This window comes from Solanum tuberosum, unplaced genomic scaffold (assembly GCF_000226075.1).
Source record: "Solanum tuberosum cultivar DM 1-3 516 R44 unplaced genomic scaffold, SolTub_3.0 scf00634, whole genome shotgun sequence".
In the NCBI taxonomy this organism is placed as follows: domain Eukaryota; kingdom Viridiplantae; phylum Streptophyta; class Magnoliopsida; order Solanales; family Solanaceae; genus Solanum; species Solanum tuberosum.
In genome coordinates this window covers 125,665-141,164 of record NW_006239563.1, presented here as the reverse complement: position 1 = coordinate 141,164, position 15,500 = coordinate 125,665, and the positions used below count along the sequence as shown (strand labels likewise).

General features: G+C 35.0%; 2 protein-coding genes across 3 annotated transcripts; both read right to left on the bottom strand.

The window, feature by feature from the left end:
• Window positions 1-220: 220 nt before the first annotated feature.
• Window positions 221-7,354, bottom strand: LOC102601140 (ruBisCO large subunit-binding protein subunit beta-1-like). 2 transcript variants are annotated; one of them, XM_015304923.1, is made up of 4 exons: window positions 5,353-7,354; window positions 2,199-2,429; window positions 650-706; window positions 221-393 (listed from the first exon to the last, which is right to left on the bottom strand). In XM_015304923.1, exons 1-3 carry the CDS (start codon window positions 5,467-5,469, stop codon window positions 683-685), a joined length of 372 nt encoding a protein of 123 aa, XP_015160409.1. In that variant the 5' UTR covers window positions 5,470-7,354; the 3' UTR covers window positions 221-393; window positions 650-682. The 2 variants fall into 2 exon arrangements, with proteins under 2 accessions (XP_015160409.1, XP_006366554.1); XM_006366492.2 differs by having other exon boundaries at window positions 222-393; window positions 5,371-7,354.
• Window positions 7,355-7,533: 179 nt separating this feature from the next.
• On the bottom strand, window positions 7,534-8,895 carry LOC102600798 (peroxisome biogenesis protein 7-like). Its single transcript, XM_006366491.2, has 2 exons — window positions 8,234-8,895; window positions 7,534-8,090 (listed from the first exon to the last, which is right to left on the bottom strand). The coding sequence occupies exons 1-2, from the start codon at window positions 8,775-8,777 to the stop codon at window positions 7,684-7,686; spliced, it is 951 nt and encodes a 316-aa protein (XP_006366553.1). The 5' UTR covers window positions 8,778-8,895; the 3' UTR covers window positions 7,534-7,683.
• Window positions 8,896-15,500: the final 6,605 nt, after the last annotated feature.

Here is a 15,500-nt window from a genome sequence, read left to right as displayed (position 1 = left end):
AGCAATGAATTCCACTAAATCAAATGTATTCAAATATCATAATTGCTCAAAAACTCTTTTCATTTATTAAAATATTCAAGATAGTAAATGAAGATTGTTCAATAAAAAATAATACAATTTCTTACATACTTCCTAATTGACCTCTAAAAAATAAAATTTTAGCTTTTAATTAATACAACTTAATGAGAAAATCAATTTATTTTTATGAGTTTTATTTTTAGTATCAAACCTAATTAAAAAAGAATAATATTTTTTAAAAGAATAATATTTTTTTAAAAAAATATCCAGGGCAGATCTATGCGGGGTGGAGTGGGGCGGGTTAAAAATGAAAAAATTGGTATGTGGTGCGGAGGGGGTCGGGTTAAAAATTTTACGGGTTAAGCTCAACCCCCCCCCCCCCCACCCCCCCAGCCATTATATTCTGTAATCTCCCAGCATAGGATAGGCGTTTAGAGTAGGCCACTCCAATTCTGCTAGTAATTTTATCTACCATTTTCTGGCAATCCATTTTATTACATTATCTTGAAGTAAGTGGCAGCCCCAACTACTTAATTGGTAGTGAGCCAAGTGAGAATCCCTTTTTAGTTAAGATGCTTTGTTTGACACTTTCTTAAAAATTTTTCATGTGAAGCTCCACCCCCCCCCCCCCGGCCCCATTACCATCTCTATATACATCCACCATTCAACTTGGATCACCTGCATTTTCCTACACATCCAAAATGAAAAATAAAATTAGAAAGAAATCGCGCTCAACAAATTCTAGTAGAATAACATCTTGGACATAAAAACTAATAGTGTCTCTTGTAATACTTCTAGCCATGAGCTATTAATGCTATAGCATATGTGCTTGGTCTATTACATGTGGCTATTATTAAAATCGAAACCACATTTCATGACACTTCAACTTTCATTGTGACCATTTTAACACTTGAACTTGATAGTTGAGGCCAAGTTAAGGTATTTATTCACATGTATTATGCCACAAAAAAAAATATTACAACTATATAGAGAATGACTAACACCTAAATCATCCTTTCAAAACATTCACCATTTTCTTCTCGCTTTTCAGAAATTAATAGAAAAGCATTTCAAAATAGCTCCAACATATTTAATGGTGATTTTCTCATTCTATGATTTCCATATAAAAGTGATGTTTTGTTTCCATCTTAAAACAGTTTTAGAGTACTTGTTTAATTTTACATCATAGAGAAAAGAACATAAAACTGATGAGAAATGCAGAATATTGATATTAAGGTGCTTGAATCTAAAAATCCTGTCTGAACTAATTCAAGGTTCTGTGCCAATTTACGATTGCGAATTAGCACTAGTTGCCGAATCAATTGTGCACATGTTTAGATTCATTCTAAGATATAACAGGGTAAAAGAGTGACTCCATTATCCATAAGGTTTCGAACTGCGCACCAACGGCCCTCGGGGATTTCTCAGTTATAAGAGAAAAAGATATAACAGTTCAGATTCTTTATGATAACAACAGAGAAATATGTTGTCTTACAACTTCGAAACCAGCGAATAAATACCCAACCAAACTTCAAGATAATAAAGTAAATACACATTCGCATGCAGCAAAATGCCAGAGATTTGATGATCTTAAAAGATTTACAAGTAGGTACGTAGATGATATGTTCTTAATTTCCACTCAGCCAAAAAGTTCTCTTCCATGAAAAGCATACCATATTTGGTGGAACAAGTCTCTAACTGGTATCTTAAGGCTATGCTATTATGTTACAGTTCTTATTATTTGTGTCTAATTATCTATTGAGGATAGCAGCTAATTAAATAGCTCTTGTTAGTGTAAGTGTAAGTGTCTTCAATATCAGTACTTGATACCTCGATTATTTCTGGGATATAAAGAGAAGCTCTGTAACAGTGTAGAAAAACGAAAAACAATTTAAGAAGAACTAGGACTGGTTAGTGCTATGAGATTACCTTACTCTAGTACTCTACTAATAATCTATAGACAACTTTATTTTTTTAGTTTTTAGTCAATAGTTGCTAATTCGTTACTAATCAAAGAGGCAATTACAATGCGTTCAGATAAAATGTACTGTTGTTATCTTAATAGTTGTCAAATGAAGAGCCAACAACACTCTTGCAGCCTCTTTCAGATTGAAAATTTCAGCATTTAACTTTCTTGTGAATATGAAATATAAAAACACTTTTGAAGGAGTAAGAGATACCTCTAGAAAGGGTTGCTTCGTCATCAAGATACTAGCTTTTTCGCTCACCAAAACCATGAGCTTTAAGTTTTCAGCAACCTTTAGGGCACCTCTAAGCTTATGGACAACAAGTGTATCCAGAGCTTGTTGCTCAATTCTTCGGCTTAAAATTCGATAACCATTTCTGATAGCATCTTCCAGGATATTGACACGATCTCTTGAATTTGTTGTCTTTTCATCAACTAGCAGTAACTGCATTTCAAACTACCTAACATCAGCAATAGGTACACTATGCATTCAAAGAGACATAAGAACATCTTAAGCTTTGCAAACTAAAACTAGAAAGAAGACAACCTTACAGTTCTCATACTCAACAACCAATTTCTCACTATCAGAAACAAAGTAAGGAGAGGTATAACCACGGTCAAATTGCATTCCTTCAACCACACGGAGATTGTTTTCAACACTTTTTCCCTCTTCTAGTGTCACAACCTTTCAATCTTGTTCATGGCTTCAACAATCATACTCCTTACTCCATAATGGTTCCTAGTACTTGCTGCAATCACATTTGCTAGTTCAGTTTTCCACCTGAATGATGTTCTCGATCTTATTTTGTAGTTCATATGCTTACAATCTTCTGTACATCTCATCTAGCAAAAATAACAAATTGATACACAACTCATTACCTAACAACACAAAACTAAAACATTCATAAACACCTCTTTTGGTCTAGTGATCAAGACAGGGGTTTGCACCAGCTGCTTACAGTCTTGGTAAAAAAAAATTTAGTAAATTAACATGTTCATAAATTTTAGCAATATAGTTTAGTACCAATGTTTTCTATTGGATCTTCTAATTTTGGAGCGCATCTGCAGTATTCACTAGGATATGTTGGTTTTAATTTTGTTTACTAATCATATGATGATCTTTTGTTTAAGGATATTGAGTTTTTGACTTCAGAGGGGAGATTCTGGAGAATGCAAATCGATTCCTTATGAACTAAAGTTTAACTAACTAGCTCTAGTACTCTCAAAAATTTCATTTGCTTCTAATAGTTGAGTACATATCTCGTCTCTAGGGATAGTTTATGTAAATTTCTAGGACAAATTAACACATAGTTCTCAAATTCTACTATAACAAACATTTGTTTTTGATGGGTTAAGGATTTTGAAGCTGTGATTTTTTAGTTGACAGGGTGAGCCCTAAATGTATATCTAACTCCTTTCAAAAATCATTTTTCGGACACATCCCAACCCGGACAAAATTTGCCTCTTGGTGCTTGGTGTGGAGGATAATTGCCTTAGGCAGGAGGTAGATATTGTGCGCTGTGAGAAGTCATTGACCTCTATGATTGTAATCATAACCTGGAAAGTACCCAGGATGACCAACCTGAGGTCCCCATCGTGGGGGAGAACCTCTGCCACGTGGGCAAAATGGTTGCTGACCATAACTCAAAGAGAGAGTTGATGGCCTTATAGGCTATCACACACCATTGTGAAAGAAAGACAACTTGAGAAGTTAGCCACGCAATTGCAAACATAAACAAAAAATATAAGAATAAAAATAAGACAAGCTCAGGCATAGCTGTCAGGAAATGAAGCAAATGAAACTTGGGAAGCTTGAACTGTAGCAGGGAAACAACTACAAGAAAACATTCATACACAGATCAAACTTGCATCGAGTTATAATAGAACATATTAAAGAAAAAAGACAGCAAAGGTGTTGATGAAAATGAAAGAATAAAAGTAACATTAGCAATCTATGATGCATTATGAAAAAAATCAAAGGCAACTGTTTATACAAAACACTGTTACCTAAAACACCAAAATAATAAGATGAGTCACCCATAAATCTAGGAAGAAAGCACAAAAGGAAATAAATTAATGTTCCCTGATACTATTTCAGATATACTAAACAAACCATACTCTAAATTTTAGTACATAACATATCAAGTATCTTCAGAAATGACATTCACGGTATCCAAGAGACAGAACTATCAATCTCCAGTCTTGAGTAAAAGAACCTCTTTTATTGCATTCACTTAGGTAATACTGTGATAGTCATCCTACTTCCAAAACCACGTGTTAACGCAAGTCAACAAGCCAACTATTGAATTCTCCAATGTTAGATAATAAGATAACAGATTTCATCATGGATATAGTACGCTCAATAAAGATGATTTAACGAGCATTCTGCAACATAAGGTCTTGCACAGAGCATAGGGTATCCAGAGAATACTCTTTTAATATAAGCCTTACTATTATTATCATTTTTAGTTTTTAAGTCTTGGAAGCAATTTTAGCAACTATTAACATATGCAATGTAGAGGGTTAATGCTTGATACCTCTCTTTGGTTGTCAAGAATGAATAGTAGTTGTCTATGGCTACGCATGTTGAGATGTCAAAGACAAAATCGAATTCTGAATTTTTAAAGCCAACCAATTCGAAATTGGCACCTTTTGAAAAATATAAATCATGGTAACTGACACCCAACACAACATTCTCTTTAACTGTGCTCAATTGAACTATTCACGCAAACATTAGTGGATAGGGCCTGACTCCAAAGTGTTCTACTGAACCTGCAACCTATTGTTGGGTCCACTACTAACTATTTTTAGAGTTAATCAATTTCTATAACTGAGCAAATGGCAATGAAATTTTCTTCCCCTCTTAATTAATTTACACCAAAGGTTTCTTTGTTTTTATTGCATTATTCAATAATAGTCCATACTGTCTGGAGTTCTTTTGTTGTTTATTCTTTACTTTGTCCATCGAGACACATGGATGAAAATTGAATATGGTAGCAGAATCTCAAAACGCTTACAAGTCAATATCAGACCACAAAACTCAAAAGTTAATATAGATATAACCATGTAGTACACAACTGCTCGACTGCAAAAGCTCATACTCACTTTCTATATGACACTCATTTGTCTTATCAACGACCACAAAGTTTAAGATATTAATTTAACTTATATAATAAGGCAGTGGTTTTGGAAGAAATATTAAAATGATGGAATACCTTTAAGAGACGATAACGCTCACAAAGAAGATAAAGCAGACACACAATTCATGTGTTGGGAACTATCCCCCATGGTTTAAGAATTTAAAAAGAATCAAACACCCAAACAAATAAAATTTCAGTTAAAAATGTAAAAGCATCATAAAAATTTACCAAAGCATCAAACCAAACCTCATGAACAATCCTTGTTGGGTTATGCTTCAAATGCACAGAGAATACACGCTTGTTGCAATGCTGTCCAACAGGACCTGAAGCCTTGAGAGTACTCATTTAACACTGCATCATCAACTCCTCATCCGACATCAACAAGTACTCTCTTCCATCAGGACCCCGTATATCTAGGTCAAAGATTTATGTTACCTAGTATAGGTAACAAACCATCGTCACTGCGATTATCACCCCTAATCAAAAAGAGTTTTTGTTTGCTCGGGTTTTCCAGTTGATCATAGATATAACCCATTCCACCATTGGACTCTTCATAGTTCAGAGTACATATATCTACAACTGATTTCAGAGTTCAAAAATTGTAAGTAAGTGAAGAAATTTCTACCTTTAAACTTGTAAAGAAGTGAAAAAACAACCTGATTCCAGAGAGGTACAGTGCAAGGGAGAACATTGTAGTGATTTCTTCGGAGGTATCCTTTAAATGCTTTTGGGCAAAAAAATCATTTCCATCATCTCTCTGATTTGGGCAAAAAATCAGCAAATGACTTCTTATTTTTGTGTTTTAGAAATTGTATGAAAATAGGCATACTGACTTTTGAGTTTTGCCTTTTAGAAATTGGGGGGAAATTTAGATACATGGAGGAAATATTATTATTTCAGTGAAATTTATGAGAATTTAAGGGCACGCTTGTTAGGTGTTGCATTTAGAATTATAAAAACAGCACACTTTAAAAGTGTAGCCATATTGTATCATTACGTGTTGTCAAATATATTACGATTTGGCAATACTTATAGAGTATAGCCTATACTACTAAAAAGCACGCTTTATAAATGTTCAATGTTTTGTGGCCAAAAGCTCTGTCCAAAGGCCACGCCTTGAAAGGGTTCCCACATATACTTTTGGCAACACTTCTCAAGCGTTGTATAGAATTGATGTGGCCTCAGGCCAAATTTGTTGTAGCACCAGAATCTTTTCATCCTTGTCCTTGATGATTTCACTTGATCCAGGTCACAAACCCTCATTATCCTTGCCCTTGCTAGCCTGTAACTTCTTATCCCTGTCTTTGTCCTCTAATTCACCATGCAAGCGTTCAAAAGCCACTGTCTTTGCCGTCGTAACCACTAACTCAGTGGTGATAATCTGACCAGGAAACAAACTCTACAGTCGGATTAAAACAAAAATTTAAAGAGGACTGCAGTTAACTAAATTGAAGAAGGTTTACTGCTATCAATAAAGAAGCATGGCATAATTTTCATGACACTTCTACATACTTACTAGGAGGTTAATCATTCAGCAGAACTCTGGCATAATCCTTCTTCTGGAATCACGACCATGTCGATGCTCAAATAAAGGGTATCATTTCTTCAAGTTTCAAAATCTATCTATTTCAAGCACTCATCCAATGATCTCATGAATCATCCACCATACCATAACACGATGGCCCAATACAACTTCTTATAAAATTGAAAATTGAATCAAAAGTCACTTTTTACATCCAGAATTATTTATCCTTTTACCCTTCAGAGTGTAGTTGAGCATATTTAGTTGTATATCTTCTCTCAAAATGCACTGTAAAATAAAATACAGCCCCCATGACATGATTACCGACATTAATTATCCCACAAGTAAGTAAGACATTTGAGAGAATTAACATGAACATATGAATTACAAGAATGATTACTCTTGAGTGCTTGATCAGGAATGCATCTTCCACTAAAGTATGGATGAAGGCATTTGAGTGAAAATGCCATTGCACATATTTGAAATGTAGTGCATGTTCTGTAAGCTATCTTATAGGATGACTCTAAGTGCTTGATCAGGAATGCATCTTCCACTGAAGTATGGATGAAGGCATTTGAGTGAAAATGGCATTGCACATATTTGAAATGTAGTACCTGTTCTGTAAGCTCTCTTATAGGATCTCCGTTTGTTATTTTTTATAAACAAAACACGCTAAACCCCAATCAGAAGTATGTGCCTTCTTTTCAATCCTTACCTGACCCACTGCCCCTCATAAAATTCTGAAAAATATTAAAGAAATTCAGGGAACTAACATTCCAAAAAGCAATACAGAACCCAAAGGGATTGAATATAGTGCATATTTTCTGAAACGTCAAAGTTGTTTGGTGTAAATGTTATTTATCAAGGTTTTACCAGAACCTTAAATACAATGAAACTTCAAATTATCTTACAACTTCAACAGAAGACATCATAAACAGTTTCCATTCCATGTTGCCAAACATAAACAGTTTATTAACTTCCTCTCTTAGCATAAAGTAGATAAAAGTAAAAAGAAGAAAATGTTTGACTTCCCTTTGTCAAGAAGCTCTAGGGTCCATTCCATGTTGCCAAACATAAACAAGTTCATCCCATCCTGTACTAGCCAATAGACCTTCAACGAGAACGCTCATATCAACTCCTACAGCAAACTCTGTATGATGATCATACCTCCCAATAAGTGCATCTTCCACCATGTAATCCCACATGCAAACCGTCATGTCATATGAACAAGAAACCATTGCACTTGCTCTATGTGGTGAAAACCTCACTTTCCTCACTGCATATCCATGCCCATTAAGCACTGCTATTGGCACTCTATAATTCCTAACATCCCAAACCTTGATTGACTTATCAACGGACGCAGTTGCAATGATACAATCATCATACTTACTCCAATCACATGTGAGGATTTCAAACTCATGCGCAGGCAGAATCATGGTAGAACCTTCACAAATCATGAATTATATGAGTTCAAATGATAAATCATTAATCTCCTAGTAAGATTCTTAACAAATAACAAATTAATCAAAAACTTAGTCAAACCAGCTGAAATGAATCATTTTTCTTAGGTATGATATCTAAGCTAACCTGGTTCGCGGACATCCCAGATGCGAGTAGTACAATCCCCAGAAGCAGATGCAAAGATATCAGCATGTCTTGGATTCCAAGCAGCGGAATAGACACAATAAGCATGCTCCTTAAAAGTCCTTACACTAGCATTTCTATCAACAGTCCATAGCTTCACAGTATCATCCCAAGACGCTGATAAGAAGGAATCTTTTCTCACGGTATTATAGTCAACAGAATGAACTTCCCGTGTATGTTCCTTAAAAGAACGAATAGGGTTATTGGTGGGAGGCAAAGAAAGGTCATAGAGTTTCACAGAACCATCGCCACTTGCAGCAATTACAAGGGAATCGTGAGCTTCCGACCAGCAAACATCGTAAACTCCATCAGCTGTGTCAAAAGCCGCAAGTTCCGATACGGGTCCGTTTGGATTGAGTTGAAGAATGTGAACTCTCCCGTTACCAAGGATGCCGAAATTCTGCGCAGTGGCCACAGCTAGTTTGTTTTCGTAGAAGGGACTGAACTTTACAGAGTAACCGTTAAATGGAGTTTTGAATACCGGCATCTTAGACGGACGGCGGTCGCCGGTGATTTACTTTCCCGATGTGACCTTTTCTGCTCTGCAATAGTAAAAGGGATTTGTGATAACTAAGGCTCTGTTTGGAAAGCCGGTAATAATTACTAATAGCTTAGTAATTATATTTGATTTGTTTATTTGTCACACTGTAATTACATTATATATGTATTGTTTGGATACACAATTGTTTTAGATAAATTAAAAATTCTTTAAAAGATGTTAAATTAAATATTTAAAATATATATTGTCTTTTGAAAATATATTAATTAATAAATATATGTTCTTAACTAAGCTTATAAAAAATAATTAATTTTTATTTTTCAAATTAGTATATTTCAATTGAATCAATCATAAAAAAAAGTACAAGATTTCTAACATCACGAAGTACATATTTGACAAAAAGATCAATATTATAAATAAAATATCATAAATTATTAAAATAATTGATAAAAAGATAATCTATCAAGTCTAACTAAAAAATAAATGACTTGCAATGTGAAGTCTCAAGTCAATATTACTAAAACAAATGGAATTGAAAATATAACATAAGTCCTAAATTCAAAACCAAACATTTAACATAATACTCTTATGTCAAATTTTAATATAACATACATAAATATGATTTAAAAGAAAAGGAAAGTGCAAGTCTATAATCTTACTCAACACTATATTCTATTTTAATTTTTTTTTAAAAGAAAAGTGTCATATTTGCACTTATACTTAAAGAAAATGATCATATTTACCTTTCGTCGTACTTTTTTGATATATTTGTTTTTACCATCTAACTTTAGGTACATATTTGCCCTTGGGATGGTCAAGTCTCATCTCCCTACTTTTATCCTCTTACGTGGCACCTATGTGGCATGCTACATAGATATATATATATATTCCACTTTAATTTCCTCCTAATTTAATTATTATACCCAACTTAATAATGTACCCACCCAATTCTTTTTACCTCTTTACCTAATTTTTCTACCCATAATTGTTGTTCACTCAAACACAAATCACCATCGTAGCTCAAAGAGATAAGCTTTAACAAATTATTCTTTAATTTCTAATTGTTTTGTTTGTCTTTTTTTTTTAATTGGGGCTTTTAATTTCTTCTCTCTAATTTCTGATTTTTTTTTATTAGGATCCATGGAATAGGTACAGTTGAATTTGAATGATTTTTGTTATGAAAATGATGATTCAAAGTTGAATGAGGAAATGTGATGTTTACATGATATTTTACTTCCTTTGAAAAAAATTTGATCCGATAATAATTTGGGTAGAAGATTTTGATCTTTCTCATACCATGGCTAAGAAAAATGTAAATATTTTCATTGGAGGGATTGTATGGTTAATGAACAATCTAAGTTGATTCTTCTAAAGTTGGTGAAGAAAATGAAGGGTGTGAATGAACTATTAGTTGCATATATATATATATATATCAAAATATGAAAGAAATCATTGATTACAATGATAGAGAAATTATGAATATGAGGGCTCAATTTATATTTATCAATTAAAAGAACAGTGTATTATAAAGGAGGTGGAATGAGTGTTTGCTTTCAAAGATTGTGAAGAGGTTGAGCTGATGAAAAATGCAACAAAGAAACTGATTGAGGTGAAGAAGAGGGAGTAACTATTATCGCCTTAATAGAATTTTCATGTTGTATCTCTTGATCATGTATGATGTTGTTTGGATCAAAATAGCTAGTTGAAGCATTCCTTGGATTGATGTAAGTTTGAATGTGTTTATGTTTGCTAGTTTGTATGGTTAAAGTCAATGAACTTGATTTTATGTCGAACTTCAACCCTTCCGTTAAGCTCTTGTGTTTTGTCATCTTTGTTTCCAGTAGTACAAACATTGTAGGCTTGTGGAGCTTTACCATTGCTTTGCACTGGCGCCTGAAGTTCGTGTTATTCTCCTCCCTCACGTTTCATATGATGAAGTTTATCTTTGACGATTGTTGTGGTGCTTGCTCCTGTAAGCCTTTGGCTTTGTCCATATGAGATACATGTATGTGTAATCCTATAGGGTTCAGTGCTACAATTACTAGGACTGAGTCTCTCTCATTTCTCAGATTCAGTGTACACACTTTCATAGTTTGTGAGCAATAGGCTAGTACAGTTGTGTTGACAGGTTCCTCGAATTCCTTGAGGAAAAGTTTCTCCAAGATGCATGTCACTATATTTTTCTCTCAAAGCTTTGTCAAAATGTCCTCCAGTTCCTAGTTATTTTCTCTTATCAGCTCTAGGAATGAGCGCTCCTCTGTTTCTGAGTTCCTATCTTCTTTCTTTCCTTGTGGGGTTGGGAGTATAGAGTGTTCAAAACTTCTTGTGGAATTCGGGAGATAATAGTTGGACTTTGAGAGCTGGTCAGGTATAAGAGTGAATGAAAGAAGGGTAAGCTTTGGAATGTGTTGTTTATCAGCGCATTGAGTTCCTCCATTGTGGTGGTGTTAATGTTCCCCCACATTTGGGTTTGCCTCAATGTCTGCATCCATATTTGTGTACCCAATTCTGCCATCGCCTAATCGATTACTTCCTTGATTATTTGAGCAAGATATGTGGGGTTATAGAAGATTAGGGTTATCGTTTACCCTGCTATCATCACTTGGAAGGTTAACTGCCTGCAACGCTAGTTCCAACTATATAGTTGGGAGTGCCTGGATGCATTGGTGTTATTGTGAAGATTAGTGGGGAGTTCTGTGTGGTTGGGTGGGGTGGGAGGTTGGAGGCCATTTTCGCTTTGATCAGGATTATAGTGTAACACCTCGAGTATTTACGGTTATTCTTTATCTCATATACAAGGCTTACAACCTTAATTCGGGAGTTCTACTATAACACCACACATTATTTGATAACATCATATTTTAATTCATAGCCTTCCTAATAATACTTATGAAAAAAGGTTCTTGTATATGATATATTTGCATAAGTATTTATTTTATAAGATTTTTATAAATTAATAATATTTTAATAGAGATAGTAAGTCTAGTTATGTCAAGAAATTACTATTATATGAGGTAGGTTCTATTGGAAATAATTTTCTATTAATTGTAGTGTATTTAAAAAGTTGTATATATTTTATCACGAACCTACGCAATATCCGAATAATTTAAAATGGAATAAACTTAATTTGGGTGTAGTAACCTTCACTTTCCACGTGGAAGTGGAGGAAAGTGTGTAGCAATGTTTCCAATCAAGGTGGTTGTCACTTATCCCCAATAATAAGATTAAATATATTATAAAGTTATTAATTACTTTTAGTGATATATATATGCATAGTAAATACACCACCAACTTATTGATTCATCATTTAAGGAAAACACTATGTATGGCCTCTGCATATACTCTCATATATATACCTATATGTTCTAATATCCTGGAAAAAAATTGATTGAGACCCCATGACAGTTGGTTTGGTTTTTCGTATTTATAGCTTTGTGTCACTCTTTAACTTCTCAAAAAAATCAAGTTAGTGACATGGTGCATTATTTATGCACATATATAGTTCCGTTGAGAAAGGATTTTATGAGAAAATGTCTTGTCGTGATATTTGATGACCAAAAGAAAATCGATTATCAAGTTATTGGAGCCCAAATTCAAGGTATGTTAAGGCAAAACTCTTTCTCCATATCTCACGAATCCTAAGTATTGTAAATCATCGAATGAGTCATTTTTACTATTCTATTGCTAGGAAGACCTTCTGTGAAGGGCATTGGGATGTCAGCTGATCTTATTTCTTGAATTTATCATATTATTATTGTGTTTGTACTATTTGAAGTATACTTGACGGTTAAAGTTATTTTCCGTAGAATTTCTTATTTCTTATATCTATTAGCAAGCTATTGTCCTAAGAATGAGGCTAAATTGATAAAGATTTATTATGTTGTATTTAAGGGGCTATGAAACTGTTCTTTCTCGTGAGAAATTCTTACCAAAAATTTTTCGAAAATCATAATCATACTAAACGTTGTACCCTATTCTTTTGGTTAAATACTTGTCAAACAATTTTGTTTCTATGCAAACTCACTCCACTACCAAATTGGAGTTTCCTAAAGTAAATCAAGTCAGGCATGTCAGTCTCCTTTTGAGTTTCTAAATGATTATTTTTTCTAAGTTGAAGTCCAGTCAAGAGCTTCGAGTCTATACGCCTAAATGGTTGTACGAAAGTTAAGTGAAGTTAGGATGAGACTCTTTAAGCTCCTTATGAATACCCTCAAGTTTAAGTTACCTTTCTAAAGTCAAATTCAGTATTTCGGTTTATTCTAAAAGCCTATGAGGTTTTATGAGTTGTTACATGTTATACGAAAGTGATTACGAGGTTTTGAGAACAAAAGTACCAATGGGCCAAGATTGGCGACATAGCAACGGTAACATATATGCATTATGAATCCATGACATAACATGCTATGCATTCTATTCCCGAGCTATAATTGGGAGATATGGAGCCTATTGCCTATATTTATATGTATGAGACACCGATGGCCACAAGTTGGCAAATATGATGCCGGTTAGCTACCAAAAAGCACCATCGTTGCTAGCATTTGGTTGGGTATGTCATGCATTTGCATCTATATATTTGTACTCATGACATACGATTACCCGAGCATATCATGCATATTTGACTACTAGGAGGTCAGACGTCAGCCACTGAGGATTTTAGAGTTTTAGTTTCAGGTGGTATCTCTTTTACCCTTTTTATTGCAACTATTTATGATTTCACTCTCTGCCTTACATATCAGTACATTTTCATTCATACTGACGTCCCATTGCCTGGGGACGCTGCATGTCGTGCTACAGGATCAGACATATATCTTGATTGGCCTTTGCAATAGGGGTGTTGTCTCAGCCTGGAGATGTTGGTAGTGGATAGAGTTTGCATACTATATTTTTATATATAGTTATTGGCATCGTTCAAGACTTTCTCCAACCATTTGAGTTGTAGTATTCGTAGAGACTTGTGGACATACTTCATTGGGTCTTCTTAGCTTCTATTGTAGCCTTGTCGGCTTATTGTATTTATGATTTCAGTTGCAGCCTTGTCGGCTTGCTAGTTATTTATTAGTTAAGTTGGTCTTGCCCGCCTATTTTATGTCTTTAATGTTGTTGTGACCTCGCCGGTCTAGTTATCTTGTTTCAGCAGGTTATTGTGGAGGCCTTTTCAGCTCATTGTTTCATTTGCTTTATGTTTTAGTTGGTTCGCTCGGTCAAGTGAAGCATCGGGTGCTTGTCGCGCCTCCCCTAAATTGGGGCGTGACATATAGTCTCGTTCCTCTAAAACCTTTAAAGGGGGTTTCTCTTTCCATGTTTAAGGGGATAGTTTGATGGATGTTTGATGCGACTTCCATGATCATGTCGTTGGTATCATAGTGATGATTACTCTGAGTAGGGGAAATGGAAGTGGTATTGTTCACCGGAGCGTTGGGAGAGGAAATGCATTGGGACCCACTACTTCTCTTTGCATTTAAATGGAAGTGGTATTGTTAAAGAATGACAATAGTCCCGCATCGTTGATTAATGAGATGGGTGGACTCCTTATAAGGCTTGGGCAATCCTCCTCCCTTTGAGCTAGCTTTTGGGGTGTGAGTTAGGCCTAAGACCTAATTTAACAGGTATTGTTCACCGGAGCGTTGGGAGAGGAAATGCATTGGGACCCACTACTTCTCTTTGCATTTAAATGGAAGTGGTATTGTTAAAGAATGACAATAGTCCCGCATCGTTGATTAATGAGATGGGTGGACTCCTTATAAGGCTTGGGCAATCCTCCTCCCTTTGAGCTAGCTTTTGGGGTGTGAGTTAGGCCTAAGACCTAATTTAACAGGTATTGTTCACCGGAGCGTTGGGAGAGGAAATGCATTGGGACCCACTACTTCTCTTTGCATTTAATCCAGGGCAAGTGTTTGCCTTGTGAATTCCTTCTTTTTTATTTTTGTTTCTCTTCATTAAAAGTTCTAGAAAGCTTTGGTTTAACATTGATAGGACACTTTATAGTTGGGGAATTAGTCTTTGGAATAAATATTCCGAGCCCATTCCCAATAATAATATATGTCTTACATTTTTCTTTTTTCCACCATCTTCGGGTGTTTGGTTTGAGAAGACGGTGTTTAGGAACTTACACCTTTACATGTTGCTGATCGTGCCTTGTTTGGCCTTTGGATGCGTCTAAGTGCTTGTGTCGCTTTCTTTTTCTTAGAGAAGGAAACAATTTGCCAATTGTCTGGATGCTCAATTTCTTTAGATGTTGATGAATTGTGTTGATTTTGTTGGATTTGGGCTATTTCGGTACAACTCCTTAGCATATGGACTATTCTACCGCAGCCAAACACACATGATCCTCTCCCCTTCGTAGATTACCTTTTGTTTGTGGCATCCGATTATCACTTCATTCTTGACCGACTCCTCTAGTGGGAATTGGATACAAATTCTTGCATACCTTCCTCTAAGTGTAGTTGAGGTCTAAGTATCTATCTTGAGTAGTGCCCTCAATTTTCATCCAACTTTTTCTAGTGTGTTTTTGTCATAGAATTCAGTTCGTAATTGGGGTAGCCTAGCTCATATGGCTATGCGGGTTAAGGTGGATTGTTGGGCTGATAGAAAATTCCAAGCAACGAACCATAGGCATTCGTGCAGAATTTTATGCATATTTTGCACTCGACTGTGTTTGACAATATGGTAATCCCACCCTAGGTCTATCAATGTCAGCGGTTTGGTGAGCTT